Source organism: Salvelinus namaycush, chromosome 28 (assembly GCF_016432855.1).
Source record: "Salvelinus namaycush isolate Seneca chromosome 28, SaNama_1.0, whole genome shotgun sequence".
Taxonomy (NCBI): domain Eukaryota; kingdom Metazoa; phylum Chordata; class Actinopteri; order Salmoniformes; family Salmonidae; genus Salvelinus; species Salvelinus namaycush.
In genome coordinates this window covers 40,118,993-40,135,872 of record NC_052334.1, presented here as the reverse complement: position 1 = coordinate 40,135,872, position 16,880 = coordinate 40,118,993, and the positions used below count along the sequence as shown (strand labels likewise).

General features: G+C 45.6%; 1 protein-coding gene across 1 annotated transcript in view; it reads left to right on the top strand.

Annotated features, from left to right (window-relative positions):
- The first annotated feature begins 4,421 nt into the window (after positions 1–4,421).
- The window catches only part of LOC120023356 (grainyhead-like protein 3 homolog), a 46,173-nt gene continuing 33,714 nt past the window's right edge, over positions 4,422–16,880 (top strand). The window contains exons 1-3 of the mRNA XM_038967366.1: positions 4,422–4,537; positions 4,740–4,785; positions 5,121–5,137. Coding sequence (XP_038823294.1) covers positions 4,422–4,537; positions 4,740–4,785; positions 5,121–5,137 — 179 coding nt within the window. The remainder of the gene's footprint in view (positions 4,538–4,739; positions 4,786–5,120; positions 5,138–16,880) is intronic.

Sequence of the window (16,880 nt, the reverse complement as noted above, 5' to 3'; positions counted from 1 at the left end):
GTAGAACCTTTTGAAGATCTGAGGACCCATGCCAAATCTTTTCAGTCTCCTGAGGGGGAATAGGTTTTCTCAGGCCCTTTTCACGACTCTCATGGTGTGCTTTGGACCATGTTAGTTTGTTGGGAATGTGGACACCAAGGAACTTGAAGTTCTCAACCTGCTCCACTGCAGCCACTGCATGGGGGCATGCTCGGTCCTCTTCTTCCTGTAGTCGACAATCATCTCCTTTGTCTTGATCACGTTGAGGGAGAGGTTGTTGTCCTGGCACCACACGGCCAGGTCTCTGGTCTCCCCCCTATAGGCTGTCTCGTTGTTGTCGGTCATCAGGCCTACCATTGTTGTGTCATCTGCAAGTTTAATGATGGTGTTGGAGTCGGGCCTGGCCATGCAGTCATGAGTGAACAGGGAGTACATGAGGGGGCTGAGCACGCACCCCTGAGGGGCCCCTGTGTTGAGGATCAGCGTCGCAGATGTGTTGTTACCTACCCTTACCACCTAGGGGCGGCCTGTCAGGAAGTCCAGGATCCAGTTGCAGAGGGTGTTTAGTCCCAGGGTCCTTAGCTTATTGATGAGCTTTGAGGGCACTATGGTGTTGAACGCTGAGCTGTAGTCAATGAATAGCATTCTCACATAGGTTTGTTTTGTCCAGGTGGGAAAGGGCAGTGTGGAGTGCAATAGAGACTGCATCATCTGTGCATCTGTTGGGGCGGTATGCAAATTGGAGTGGGTCTAGGGTTTCTGGGATGATGGTGTTGATGTGAGCCATGACCAGACTTTCAAAGCACTTCATGGCTACAGACGTGAGTGCTACGGGTAGGTAGTCATTTAGCCAGGTTACCTTAGTGTTCTTGAGCACAGGCACTATGGTGGTCTGCTTAAAACATGTTGGTATTACAGACTCGGACAGGGAGAGGTTGAAAATGTCAGTGAAGGCACTTGCCAGTTGACCAGCGCATGCTCGCAATACACGTCCTGGTAATCTGTCTGGCCCTGCAGCCTTGTGAATGTTGACCTGTCTAAAGGTCTTACTCACATCGGCTGCGGAGAGCGTGATCACACAGTCTTCCAGTACAGCTGGTGCTCTCATGCATGTTTCAGTGTTCTTTGCCTCGAAGCGAGCATAGAAGTAGTTTAACTCATCCGGTAGGCTCGTGTCACTGGGCAGCTCTCAGCTGTGCTTCCCTTTGTAGTCTGTAATGGTTTGCAGGCTCTGCCACATCCAACGAGCATCAAAGCCGGTGTAGTACGACTCGATCTTAGTCCTGTATTGACGCTTTGCCTGTTTGTGTCACGTTCCTGACCTTATTTCCTTTGTTTAGTCTTTATTTAGTTGGTCAGGACGTGAGCTGGGTGGGTATATTCTATGTTCTGTGTTTCTATGTTTAGGTTTGTCATTTGGCCTGATATGGTTCTCAATCAGAGGCAGGTGTTTTTCATTGTCTCTGATTGGGAACCATATTTAGGTAGCCTGTTTTCACTATTGGTTTGTGGGTGATTGTTTCCTGTGTCAGTGTTCGTGCCACACGGGACTGTTTTCGGTTAGGTTACTTTGTTATTTTGTATTAGTGTCTTGTTCAGTTTGTTCTATTAAAACATGGACACTTACCACGTTGCGTCTTGGTCCGATCCCTGCTACACTTCCTCTTCAGACGAAGAGGAGGAAATCTGCCGTTACAGTTTGAGGGGCATAGCGGGATTTCTTATAAGCTTCCGGGTTAGAGTCCCGCTCCTTGAAATCGGCAGCTCTAGCCTTTAGCTCAGTGCGAATGCTGCCTGTAGGGGATGACGTGGGGATGACGTCATCGATGCACTTATTGATGAAGCCAATGACAGATGTGGTGTACTCCTCAATGCCATTGGAGGAATCCCGGGACATATTCCTGTCTGTGCTAGCAAAACAGTCATGTAGCTTAGCATCTGCTTCATCTGACCACTTTTTTATTGTTCTAGTCACTGGTGCTTCCTGCTTTAATTTTTGCTTGTAAGCAGGAATCAGGAGGATGGAATTATGGTCAGATTTGCCAAATGGAGGGCGAGGGAGAGCTTTGTATGCATCTCTGTGTGTCGAGTATAGGAGGTCCAGAGTTATTTTCCCTCTGGTTGCACATTTAACATGCTGATAGAAATTAGGTAAAACTGATTTAAGTTTCCCTGCATTAAAGTCCCCGGCTACTAACGCCGCCTCTGGGTGAGCGCTTTCTTGTTTTCTTATGGCGGAAATCAGCTAGTTCAATGCTATGTTAGTGCCAGCCTCTGACTGTGGTGGTATGTAATCAGCTACAAAGAATACAGTTGAAAACTCTCTCGGTAGGTAGTGTGGTCTACAGCTTATCATGAGAAACTCTACCTCAGGTGAGCAATTGCTCGAGACTTCCTTAGATATCGTGCACCAGCTGTTGTTTACAAAATTACATAGACCTCCACCCCTTGTCTTACCAGATGCCGCTGTTCTATCCTGCCGGTACATTGTATAACCAGCCAGCTGTATGTTGATGTTGTCGTCGTTCAGCCACGTCTCCGTGAAGCATAAGATCTTACAGTCAAGACCCGTGCATCGACTACCAGGGATTCAATGACAACGGTGAAGAACCGCTACGCGCTACCACTCATCTCCTCGGCCTTCGAGCCGCTCCAGGGGGCCGCTGTGTTTTCCAAGCTGGATCTACGGAACGCCTACCACCTGGTGCGGATACGGGAGGGGGATGAATGGAAGACCGCCTTCAACACAGCCAGCAGCCACAATGAGTTTTTGGTCATGTCATTTGGCCTCACCAACGCCCTTGCTGTGTTCCAGGCTCTGGTAAATGATGTTCTCCGTGACATGTTGAATCGGTTCGACTTTGTCTACATTGATGACATCCTCGTCTTCTCCCGCTCCCCCCAAGAACATGTGCTCCACGTCTGACAGGTTCTTCAAAGCCTCCTGGAGAACCAGTTGTTTGTTAAGTCAGAGAAGTGCGAGTTCCATTGCTCCACCATCCCCTTTCTGGGGTACATCATCTCCACTGGGAGTGTCCAGATGGATCCCGGGAAGGTGAGAGTGGTGGTAGATTGGCCTCAGCCTACGTCCAGGGTGCAGCTGCAACGTTACCTGGGGTTCGCCAACTTCTATCGCCGCTTCATCCGGGGTTACAGCACCCTGGCTTCCCCCTGTCAGCACTCACCTCTCCCAAGTTTCTGTTCATGTGTTCCCCTGCTTCTAACTGGGCCTTCCGGGACCTGAAACACTGCTCCCGGTCACCACTGCTCCCATCCTGGTTCATCCTGACCCTCAATTTCCTCAATTTGTGGTGGAGGCCGATCGTCGGATGTAGGAGTGGGGATGGTCCTGTCCCAGCGTTCTGCCCTGGACCTGAAGCTACATCCCTGCGCCTTCTTCTCCCGTCGCCTCAACGCCATGGAGAAAAACTATGATGTGGGAAATTGTGAGCTTCTCGCAGTGAAGATGGCGTTGGATGAATGGAGGCACTGGCTGGAAGGGGCGGAACACCCCTTCATTATTTGGACCGACAACAAAAATCTGGAGTAGCTCCGCACCGCCAAATGCCTCAACTCCAGGCAAGCTAAATGGGCCCTGCTGTTCACATGATTCAACTTCTCCCTCTCATATCCAAGAATGTCAAGCCGGACGCACTGTCTTGCCGTTATAGCCCCACGGCTATTACCCCGGAGCCCAAGACCATCCTTTCCACCTCGTGCCTGGCGACGGCACTCAGCTGGGGTATAGGGAAACCGGTTCAGGAGGCACAGCTTCCCCAGCCGAAACTCCTCCAGACTGGCCTGCCATCCGGGCTCTCGCCAGACCCTGGCTTTTGTGCGACAACGCTTTTGGTGGCCCACCATGGTCCCTGATGTCTCTGCATTCGGCTGGTCTCCTCCAACCTCTGCCTGTCCTTCACCATCCCTGGACCCACATCTCCCTGGACTTTGTCACGGGTCTTCCCCCATCTGACGGCAACACTGCCATCCTGACTGTGGTGGATCAGTTTTCCAAAGCCGCCCACTTCATTCCTCTCCCCGAACCACCCCCTGCCAAGGAGACGGCCCAGCTCATAGTGCAGCACGTCTTCCTGATCCATGGACTATCGGTCGACATGGTCTCTGACCGGGGCCCTCAGTTCTCGTCTCAGTTTTGGAAGGCGTTCTGCACCCTCATTGGGTCGTCGACCAGCCTGTCCTCCGGATTCCACCCCCAGTCCAACGGCCAGTCAGAGCGAGGCAACTAGAATCTGGAGACTACCCTGCGCTGCCTGGTCTCCGCCAACCCGACCTCCTGGAGCCAGCAGCTGGTGTGGTTCGAATACGCCCGCAACACCCTTCCCTGCTCTGCCACAGGCCTATCTCCTTTTGAGTGTTCTCTGGGGTATCAGCCCCCGCTCTTCCCTGAGCAGGAAGAGGAGGTTGGCATACCTTCTGCCCAGATGTTTGTCGTACCCGGAGGAGAGCCCGGTCGGCCCTCCTCAAGACCACCTCCAGGTATCAACGACAGGTGGATCGCCATTGGACCCCGGCTCCCCGGCATCGTCTCGGGCAGAAGGTATGGCTGTCCACCCGGGATTCGCCCCTTCGGGTGGAATTCCGCAAACTCTCCCCACGGTTTATCGGCCCGTTCCCCATCTCTAGGGTCCTTAGTTCCACTGCTGTTCGTCTTTTGTTACCCCGTACCTCCGTATTCACCCTACGTTCCATGTGTCTAGGATTAAGCCCGTGTCTCACAGCCCTTTGTCTTCCGTTTCCAGGCCCACCCCTCCTCCCCGTGTCATCGATGGCCATCCTGCATACACGGTGAGATGCCTTCTGAGTGTTCAACCGCGGGGCAGGGGTTTCTAGGCCCTGGTTGACTGGGAGTGTTATGGCCCGAAGGAGAGGTGCTGCATCCCTGCTAGAGACATCCTGGACCCAGCCCTCATCGCCGACTTCCACTGCCGGCACCCCGGTCAACCAGGTATGCGCCCATGTAGGATGCCAGGTGGCGTCCCTAGAAGGGGGTGGGGGTATTGTCATGCCCTGATCTGTTTCACCTGTCCTTGTGCTTGTCTCCACCCCCCTCCAGGTGTCGCCCATCTTCCCCATTATCCCCTGGGTACTTATACCTGTGTTCTCTGTTTGTCTGTTGCCAGTTCGTCTTGATGGTCAAGTCAGGTTAATGAGAAGGGTGTGCTTGAAAGGATGCAGATCACTCTGCAATGTTGGGTTGTATTGGAGAGATTCTCAGTCTTAAATCATTTTCCACACACAGTCTGTGCCTGTATTTAGTTTCCATGCTAGTGAGGGCCGAGAATCCTCTCACATAGGTACGTGGTTGCAAAGGGCATCAGTGACTTAACAGTGCGATTTGCCAAGGCAGGATACTCTGAGCGCAGCCCAATCCAGAAATCTGGCAGTGGCTTCTGATTAAATTAAATTTTCACATGGAAAATGGAAAGTGTTGTCCTTGTTAATGCAGACAGAGAAGAGCTCCAACTTCTTAATCATAGCCTCAATTTTGTACCGCACATTGAATATAGTTGTGGAGAGTCCCTGTTATCCTCGATTCAGATCATTCAGGGGAGAAAAAACATCACCCAGATAGGCCAGTCGTGTGAGAAACTCGTCATCATGCAAGCGGTCAGACAAGTGAAAATGATGGTCAGTAAAGAGAACTTTAAGCTCGTCTCTCAATTTAAAAAAAACGTGTCAATACTTTGCCCCTAACCAGCGCACTTCTGTATGTTGTAAAAGCGTTACATGGTCACTGCCCATATCATTGCATAGTGCAGAAAATACACGAGAGTTCAGGTGCCTTGCTTTAACCTTTCTAGGACACACGTTCCGCTAGCGGAACCCCCCCCACAACATTCCGCTGAAAAGGCAGCGCGGGAAATTCAAAAATATTTTTAGAAATATAAAACTTTCACATATTAACAAGTCCAATAACAAGATGTTTATCTTTCATTTGCTGTAATCTACCCATCGTGTCCGATTTAAAAAATGCTTTACAGCGAAAACACAACATATGATTATGTTAGATCACCACCAAGTTCAAAAAACACACAGCCATTTTCCCAGCCAAAGATAGGAGTCACAAAAACAGAAATAGAGATAAAATGAATCACTAACCTTTGATGATCTTCATCAGATGACACTCATAGGACATCATGTTACACAATACATGTATTCTTTGTTCGATAATGTGCATATTTATATCCAAAAATCTTCGTTTACATTGGCGCCATGTTCAGAAATGCCTCCAAAATATCCGGAGAAATTGCAGAGGGCCACGTCAAATAACAGAAATACTCATCATACACTTTGATGAAAGATACATGTTTTACATATAATTAAAGATACACTTGTTCTTAATGCAACCGCTGTGTCAGATTTCAAAAAAACTTTACGGAAAAAGCACACCATGCAATAATCTGAGACGGCGCTCAAATATAAATAACATTTCTCCGCCATGTTGGAGTCAACAGAAATACGAAATTACATCATAAATATTCCCTTACCTTTGATTATCTTCATCAGAATGCATTCCCAGGAATCCTAGTTCGACAATAAATTGTTGTTTTGTTCGATAATGTCAATTATTTATTTCCAAATAGCTACTTTTGCTAGCGCGTTTAGTACACATCCAAACGCTCGTACAAGTCCCGCATAACGTCGGACGAAAACTTCTAAAAGTTATATCACAGGTCGAATAAACTTCTCAAACTAAGTAGATAATCAATCTTCAGGATGTTGTTATCATATATATCCAATAACGTTCCAACCGGAGCATTCCTTCGTGTCTGTAAAAGTTATGGAACGCAAGGCGATATCATGAGGAATGCGCGTGACCAGGACCTGGCAATCTGCCAGACCACTGACTGAAACACCTCCCATCCGGTCCCACATCACAGTATAAACTTCATTCAATGTTCTACCGACTGTTGACATCTAGTGGAAGGCGTAGGACGTGCAAACAAATCCATATCTTCCTGGGATTTGAATGAGTAGAAAAAACACCCGCCTCAGAATTTCCACTTCCTGTTTGGAAGTTTGCCTGCCATATGAGTTCTGTTATACTCACAGACATCATTCAAACAGTTTTAGAAACTGCAGAGTGTTTTCTATCCAATAGTAATAATAATATGCATATATTAACGGTTAATGTGATTGGATGTTAATTATTTGACGAGGCTACCTGTATTTGACATTGTGTTGTTATTTCACTGAACACATGGTGTAATATAATGTTTGGCAGTGAAACAAGGCTACACAGGTGATAAAATATAAATGGACTGTTTGAAAATATGAAGAAGAATTTAAAAAATATATATATATGTATATTTAAAAAGAAAATGGGAATCACGTTTTTATTTGGCGTACCCCCAGTTTGGGAATACCTGCTCTATATGAAATAGTCATGGGGTTGGCTTAAAATGACCCACAAAAGGCATCATGCAAATCACAGGAGGTTGGTGGCACCTTCATTTGGGAGGAGGGGCTCAACGTAATGGCTGGAGCGGAATAAGTGAAGTGGTATCAAATACATCCAACACATGGTTTCCATGTGTTTGATGCCATTCCATTCGCTCCGTTCCAGCCTTTATTATGAGCTGTCCTCCCCTCAGCAGCCTCCTGTGATGCAAATATCTCCCTCCAAAACTTCAAAGCTGTTCCCCCTGAGCAAATCACACCTGTCAAACTATATCGCCACTTCACATGAGTTATGTGAATGCCCAAATGGAACACGTCATTATGGGTCACAGATATGTATCCCGGTGAGAGATAATAGATGGCATAAGGCATTCTCCAGAGGTTGTTTACAGGTGCACAGCACAGGCATTGATCTCCATAGAGCTAGGAGGAGCTTTGAGCCTTCGTCTCCGTACTGAGACCTGGTGTGTGTGTGTGTGTGTGTGTGTGTGTGTGTGTGTGTGTGTGTGTGTGTGTGTGTGTGTGTGTGTGTGTGTGTGTGTTGTGTCTGTCTGTCTGTCTGTCTGTCTGTCTGTCTGTCTGTCTGTCTGTCTGTCTGTCTGTCTGTCTGTCTGTCTGTCTGTCTGTCTGTCTGTCTGTCTGTCTGTCTGTCTGTCTGTCTGTGCATATATGAGTTTGTGGGTGGGTGGGTTGTGGTCCTGGGGCTATGTGCCAAAGGGGAGAGGGGGCGCATCCTACCCGGGGCCTTAGAGGGTCATTCATACTGCATAGTGGACCGACCAGTTCAGTTCACCACCTGTATCCGCCCACCTATAATAACCGTTGGAATTTCTACAGCACTTGCCTATGGCAGCCTCCAGGGGCTTAGGCTAAGGATGGATCAATCCGCCAATCCCCAAAATCCTCCAATAACCTGTCATTGTATTAGCTTCGAATGCTAACAACTTCCTCCTGGTTGAGGTTTGAGGCAAGCTGCATGTGGTTTTATGACTGGGGGTTTGATTGGGAGGGCTGGAGAAGGGTTGTGTCATTTCTTTAGCCCTAGTTGAAGCTGTGACTCGCAGGGTCATGGTTGTGGGTGAGGTGTTTGTGTTGGTCTTATGCGCTTGACAGATGCAGTGTCAAAGTAAAGTGTTGGGATCAGTGGAGATGTGTGGGAGTCCTCTCATTTACAAGAGGGAGAAACCAGATTTCAGAGCATCTATTATTTCACATAATCTTTGGGGGGGGTGACATATTGTGTTTTATTCGGTATGTTTGGGAAATAAAGCATGTGATTGACATAAAGCATCCTCATGACATACATTGTGTGTGTGTGTGTGTGCATGAATGTGCGTGTGTCTCTGTTGTACGTGTGTTCTCCATATTATTCGTATTTTCTCATGTATAACCAGATGTAAGTCACTCATCCACGGTTGTCAGTTCCTTACCATGCGTGGGCGATGCCCACCGTCTCCAGAGGAATGCACGAACGTTGGTGTTAATGACAAGTGTCTCTAAAGTGTATCCGACAAACCAGTTTCAAAAAGCAAACAAGCCCGCAGGCGGGCCGTACATACGTCCCTTAATCACGGCTCAAGAATGCATGTACGTTGGGAGAACAAGGGGAAAGCATTATTACTGTGTACATGTCACTTTTTCAGGAAGGCTGGTTAGTTTCTTTTTGAGCAATGAGGTGATACTCCTTTTTGCGGAGAATGTAGTGTCATTACGAGGTTAGGTAATGGCAGAGCAGGCGTTTTTCTCAAATCCTCTCTACCTGTCCAGGCTTGTCTCCCTGCACGTTTAGGAATACGGAGGCTTTGATTTATAAAGGTGACAGTGACAATGTTAGTAGGAAGTTCAGAAACGTTTGATGAATGATTTGGGTGGGATTTTATGCATACCTATGACTTGAGTGTGACTTCATTGATTGAATCATTATTTGGGTTTTTGGGCACGCACCTATCGGGAACATTGGTTTCGGTGGTATGTGCCACTGACTCTTTAAAATGTGTTATTATTATTAGACCGCTCAAGTAATTAAATTGGGATTTTTGGGTCTCATAACTTTTACTGGTTGAGGAGTCAAAAGTCCCATTGAGTGGACGTTACACAAGCATTTAGGACAGTTGCTGCTCACTATCGAACGAGCGTATTTTCCTTGATGTCTTGAAATGTAGAATTCATTATTACATTCCTTCTACTCCTCAATAGCTGCTATGCCGGTCCAGTACAATCTATTATAAGTAAAAACGTGCAACCTCAACGTCCCCATATCACTAGCCCTACAATAGAGTACACTACCTATCAAATGCCAGGCCAGCCACATAATAAAACCCAATTGTCTTGACCGTATTGAGTTACCAAACAAACCCACACAAAACACATATTTCTGAAGGCAGCACAATTCCAGCACCCTGCCACATAGAACATGATATGGATCATTAGTCCCCTAAACTGTAACCATTACGACTTTGACAAAGCCACTCAAATTCCTGCTGTTGCACTTAGTTAACCTGTCAGGTCCATAAGCCCCACAATGTATTGTTCTGGCATAGCGATAGTGAGCTCATGCAGCCATACCTGCTCATTAGAAACAGAGGGGTCAACGGGCTGGAGATTCTTAATGGCATAAGTACTATAATTAAGCTGAGTACAAATGTGAGATTTTGGCGTTTAATTAAGGGATGTGTCTTGCTTCTTCTGGGTGCGTGTGTGTGCGTGCGTTCTCATGCGTCCGCATGTGTTTGTGCGTGTGTGAGTCTGTCCAGATGTCTGTCACAGTAGCAATGGCACGCTGTTGCCATAACTGTACCACTGTAACACTATGACAGTGTTTTGAGAGCCCTGATCCGAAACCATGCACGGATCAAGGATAGGGTTCTCTCTGGGTTCAAGCCATGAGGAGAGAAGAGAAACTCACTGTCTTACCTTTTGACCTTAGCTTAGATGTTTAACACCTGTATGTGGTTCTGGAAGCATCCTCTAAGACACAGGTGTCAAACTCATTCCACGGGGGGCCAAGTGTCTGCGGGTTTTCGCTCCTCCCTTGTACTTGATTGATGAATTAACATCACTAATTAGTTAGGAACTCCCCACACCTGGTTGTCTAGGGCTTTATTGAAAGGAAAAACCAAAAACCTGCAGACACTAGGCCCTCCGTGGAATGAGTTTGACACCCCTGCTCTAAGACATGACTGGAGTGTAGGTGTTCATACATTGTGGATTGTGTTTAGCCTATCCATGCATACATCCTAATCTTAAAACTCCTATTTTGCCATTTCTTCATAACACTTTCTTTATGGGGCAGAAGATCATTTGTATCAGGGTTTGTGTGTGTAGAGTGTTACTTAGTGCTTGATTTAGTATGGCTGTTTGAACGTATATACCAAAGTGAGCGAGTGACTGTATATTTAAGTGTAGGTGTTAGGGTGCGGCATTCGGTGGTGTGTGTGTGTGTGTGTGTGTGTGTGTGTGTGTGTGTGTGTGTGTGTGTGTGTGTGTGTGTGTGTGTGTGTGTGTGTGTGTGTGTGTGTGTCTGCACGTGCGGATGCCGCCTGCATGCTTGTTGCCCTGCTGCCCGTATGGCTGCATAAACTTTGTCAGAGTCTGCCAGTGACACTTTATCCTGTCAATCTTTGCTTGTTTCGGGGACTGAAGACACTGCTCCGGGACAGAAAACCTCAGCTGAAACCTGAGAAGAAAGAGGAGAGCGGAGTGAACAAAGGACTGTAAAAAAAAAAATGTGTGTTTTGTTTGCTTGTTCCTTCATATTTTCAGCACCTTACAATCCCTGCCTTTTGTTAGTTTTAGATTCAGGTTGAACTTGTTGCAGAGCAGAGGACAAGTGAACACCCCTCTTCCTTCCTCTCCTCTAAGTCTCCCCCACCCTGTCCTCCTCCTCCCATCTCCTCCATACTTTCATTCAGCCTCCATCTTGATTTGTGCTGTTTTACATAATGACAGGACACATTTGTCTTGAAGGCAGTAGCCCCTCGCTCCCCTCCCTTTTTTTCTTTTTTTTCTCTCTCCATCCCTCTCCCTCCCTCTCTCCCTGACAGGTGCATTCATTCAGGAGGTACTTGAGTCACACAATAGCAGGTGCATGTCTGATGTCACCTTATGCCAGCTGGTGCTGGCTGCTCCACTCAGGTTACCTACATGCTCCTCACATTATTTACCACACATAAAAAACAATTTCTGTTAATTAAGTTGTCAAATTCTTACATGTCAGAGTTTTACATGACGTACCTCTGGTATGACTAGAGATCCCAGAAATATTTTCTTACCCGAAGACACAGAAAACGAAGCCTGTTTGTTTGTCCTGTAAATAAATGCAGACACAGAGTGGTCCTTTTTCGTTACTCTTTCCGGGACAGTCACCTGTTGAAATGTACTGGTGTAAAAAAAACGTTTTGAGATTTTGAAGTCCCTGAGTTGAACATCTGATTCCCTTTTAGTTCAAGCTGGGCTGAGGTGCATGCTTTCATTCTGTAGAGAAATACAGTGGGGCCCGAATTATTGGATCCCTTGATAAAGATGAGCAAAAAAGACTTATATTGGATCTTCCCCCAATTATTTTTTTACTATTATTTTATACTAATACAATTGCTTAGAGAAATAGATGTTGTTTTAACAAATCATTTTAAAAACCTAAAAAAGATGGGGGTTAATATTATTGGATCCCCTGTTTTCAATAATTCAACACCCCCCCCCCCCCCCCTTACGAGGATAGCAACACTGTTTTTCTAAAATGTTTTATAAGATTGGAGAACACATTGGGAGGGAACTTAGACCATTCTTCCATACAGAATATTTCCAGATCCTTAATATCCTTTGTCTGCGCTCTTCAATTCAAACCACAGGTTTTCAATGGGGTTCAAGTCCGCAGACTGCGATGGCCATTGCAAAATGTTGATTTTGTGGTCAATTAACCATTTATTTATGGATTTTGATGTGTGCTTGGGGTTACTGTCTTGCTGGAAGATCCACTTGCGGCCAAGTTTAGGCCTCCTGGCAGATTCAATCAGGTTCTGTTCTAAAATGTCCTGGTACTTGGCAAAGTTCATGATACCGTTGACGTTAACAAGGGCCCCAGGACCAGTGGAAGCAAAATAGCCCCATAACATCAAAGATCCACCACCATATTTTACATTAGGGATGAGGTACTTCCTACATATGCGTTGTTCTTTTGAAAGGCTTAGACTGGTCTAAGATCCCTCCCAATGTATTCTCTAATCTCTAGTGTCATCCTCGCAAGGAGAGGCTGCTGGAGTATTGAATACAGGGGATCCAATATTTTGACCCCTATCTTTTACTTGTTAAAAAAATCTCTTTCTCTGAGAAATTATATTAGTATAAACATATGTTTAAACATTTTTGGAGCATACAATATAGCTCAGTATTTGTATTATTTATTTTCTAGTCTCTTTTGCTCATCTTTATCAAGGGATCCAATAATTCCGGACCCCACTGTATGTACAGGTAACTGCCAAAATAAAGGAAAGACTTGAGTAAATGAGGGATACAAAGTACACTGCTCAAAAAAATAAAGGGAACACTAAAATAACACATCCTAGATCTGAATGAATGAAATATTCTTATTAAATACTTTTTTCTTTACATAGTTGAATGTGCTGACAACAAAATCACACAAAAATTATCAATGGAAATCAAATTTATCAACCCATGGAGGTCTGGATTTGGAGTCACACTCAAAATTAAAGTGGAAAACCACACTACAGGCTGATCCAACGTTGATGTAATGATGTCAAAATGAGGCTCAGTAGTGTGTGTGTGGCCTCCACGTGCCTGTATGACCTCCCTACAACGCCTGGGCATGCTCCTGATGAGGTGGATGGTCTCCTGAGGGATCTCCTCCCAGACCTGGACTAAAGCATCCGCCAACTCCTGAACAGTCTGTGGTGCAGCGTGGCGTTGGTGGATGGAGCGAGACATGATGTCCCAGATGTGCTCAATTGGATTCAGGTCTGGGGAACGGGCGGGCCAGTCCATAGCATCAATGCCTTCCTCTTGCAGGAACTGCTGACACACTCCAGCCACATGAGGTCTAGCATTGTCTTGCATTAGGAGGAACCCAGGGCCAACCGCACCAGCATATGGTCTCACAAGGGGTCTGAGGATCTCATCTCGGTACCTAATGGCAGTCAGGCTACCTCTGGCGAGCACATGGAGGGCTGTGCGGCCCCCCAGAGAAATGCCACCCCACACCATGACTGACCCACCGCCAAACCGGTCATGCTGGAGGATGTTGCAAGCAGCAGAACGTTCTCCACGGCGTCTCCAGACTCTGTCACGTCTGTCACATGTGCTCAGTGTGAACCTGCTTTCATCTGTGAAGAGCACAGGGTGCCAGTGGCAAATTTGCCAATCTTGGTGTTCTCTGGCAAATGCCAAACGTCCTGCACGGTGTTGGGCTGTAAGCACAACCCCCACCTGTGGACGTCGGGCCCTCATACCACCCTCATGGAGTCTGTTTCTGACCGTTTGAGCAGACACATGCACATTTGTGGCCTGCTGGAGGTCATTTTGCAGGGCTCTGGCAGTGCTCCTCCTGCTCCTCCTTGCACAAAGGCGGAGGTAGCGGTCCTGCTGCTGGGTTGTTGCCCTCCTACGGCCTCCTCCACGTCTCCTGATGTACTGGCCTGTCTCTGTAGCGCCTCCATGCTCTGGACACTACGCTGACAGACACAGCAAACCTTCTTGCCACAGCTCGCATTGATGTGCCATCCTGGATGAGCTGCACTACCTGAGCCACTTGTGTGGGTTGTAGACTCCGTCTCATGCTACCACTAGAGTGAAAGCACCGCCAGCATTCAAAAGTGACCAAAACATCAGCCAGGAAGCATAGGAACTGAGAAGTGGTCTGTGGTCACCACCTGCAGAACCACTCCTTTATTGAGGGTGTCTTGCTAATTGCCTATAATTTCCACCTGTTGTCTATTCCATTTGCACAACAGCATGTGAAATTTATTGTCAATCAGTGTTGCTTCCTAAGTGGACAGTTTGATTTCACAGAAGTGTGATTGACTTGGAGTTACATTGTGTTGTTTAAGTGTTCCCTTTATTTTTTTGAGCAGTGTATATTGAAAGCAGGGGATTCCACAAAGGTTTGTTTCCTGAGCAATTCCTAAGCTTTTAACATCCCATAATGCTTAGGGTCGTGTATAAAAATGCTGGGCAGGCCCAGTTGCCCATTACTTTGGCTACCATGGCCATGCCCCCATAGGGTATCAATGCACCCATCCACAGGGCACGAGTGGTCACAAAATGGTTTTATGAGCGTGAAAACGATGTAAACCTCATGCCATGGCTGTCTGTCACCAGATCTCAATCTCTCTGATTCAGAGGGGTTGGGTTAAATGAGGAAGACACATTTGGGTTGAATGCATTCAGTTGTGCAACTGACTAGGTATCCCTTTTCCCCAAATGAACACTTATAATGGGAGATTCTGTAGCGGCACCTGAGACAGCATTTTTCACAACCATCAACAAAACACCAGATTATGGAATTTCTCACGGAAGAATGGTGTTGCATCCTCCAATAGAGTTCCAGACACTTGCAGAATCTATGCCAAGGCTCATTGAAGCTGTTCTGACTCGTGGTGGCCCAACGCCCTATTAAGACACTTTATATTGGTGTTTCCTTTATTTTGACAGTTACCTGTATATGGCTGTGGTATGAACCAACCAAACATAATCTCCATAATGCTGCTGTGTGAACTTTATGAACGACCACTATAAATGCGGGCAGCGAGTCTGCATGGTCATGATTCTGAGACGTGGCTAGCAACATCGCTCGTTCAGAAATCTGCTGGGGAAGTCCTGCTTTATATTGCACTTACAAATGTTTATGATGCTATTATTGTACTGTCCTGTTTATATGTGTAACCTCTGCCTGCAGGCTATACGTGTCTGGTAAGACTATTATTTGTGCCTAGTGGGTCTACTGTGTTTTATTTGTTTTTTTTGAACCAATCCAAAAAAGAAGTTACCTAATGGGAAAAGTAACATTAATTGAATCTAATCTAATAAACTTTTCTTTAAAAGTTTTGACTCAAAAGAGAGCTTCCTGTGTCAGCCATGCGTTCAGCAGTTGACAAGAGCAGCTTATGGAAACTACTGGTTCAAGTTTGTGACGACTGTGTTTCCATCTGCAGGAGGTCAAAGGTCAAATGTAAGCAGTGGTGGAAAAAGTAACCCAATTTGTCATACTTAAGTCAAAGTAAAGATACCTTAATAGAAAATGACTCAAATAAAAGTGAAAGTACTACTTGAGTAAAAGTATAAAAGCATTTGGTTTTAAATATACTTTAAGTATCAAAAGTAAATGTAATTGCTAAAAATATACTGAAGTATCAAAAATAAAAGTATAAATCATTTCAAATTCCTTATATTAAGCAAACCAGATGTCACAGTTGGATTTTTATTTTTATATTACGGATAGCCATGGGTATACTCCAACTGCCATGAGCATACTCAGACATCATTTACTAACGAAGCATTTGTGTCTAGTGAGTTTGCCAGATTATAGGCAGTAGAGATGACCAGGGATGTTCTCTTGATAACTGTGTGAATTGAACCATTAACCCGTCCTGCTAAGCATTCAAAAAAGTTTTTGGGGGTGTCAGGGAAAATGTAAGAAGTAAAAAGGGCAATATTTTCTTTAGGAATGTAGTAAAGTTAAAGTTATCACATATATACAGTTCCAGTCAAAAGTTTGGACACACCTACTCATTCAAGGGATTTTCTTTATTTGACTATTATCAACATTGTAGAATAATAGTGAAGATATCAAAACTATGAAATAACACATGGAATCGTGTAGTAACCAAAAAAGTTAAAGAAATGAAAATATATTTGAGATTTGAGATTTTTCAAATAGCCAACCTTTTATCTTGATAACAGCTTTGCAAACACTTGGCATTATCTCAACCAGCTTCATGAGGTAGTCACCTGGAATGCATTTCAATTAACAGGTGTGCCTCATTAAAAGTTAATTTGTGGAATTTTTTTCATTCTTAATGCATTTGAGCCAGTCAGTTGTGTTGTGACAAGGTAGGGGTGGTATACAGAAGATAACCCTATTTGGGCCAAGTCCATATTATGGCAAGAACAGCTCAAATAAGCAAAGAGAAAAATTAGTCCATCATTACTTTAAGAAATGAAGGTCAGTCAATGCGGAACATTTCAAGAAAGTTTCTTCAAGTGCAGTCGCAACAACCATCAAGCGCTATTATGAAACTGTCTCTCATGAGGACTGCCCCTACCTTGAAAGGAAGACCCAGAGTTACCTCTGCTGCAGAGGATAAGTTCATTAGCGTTAACTGCACCTCAGATTGCTGCCCAAATAAATGCTCAAGTAACAGAGACATCTCAACATCAACTGTTCAGAGGAGACTGTGTGAATCAGGCCTTCATGGTTGAATTGCTACAAAGAAACCACTACTGAAAGACACCAATAGGAAGAAGGGACT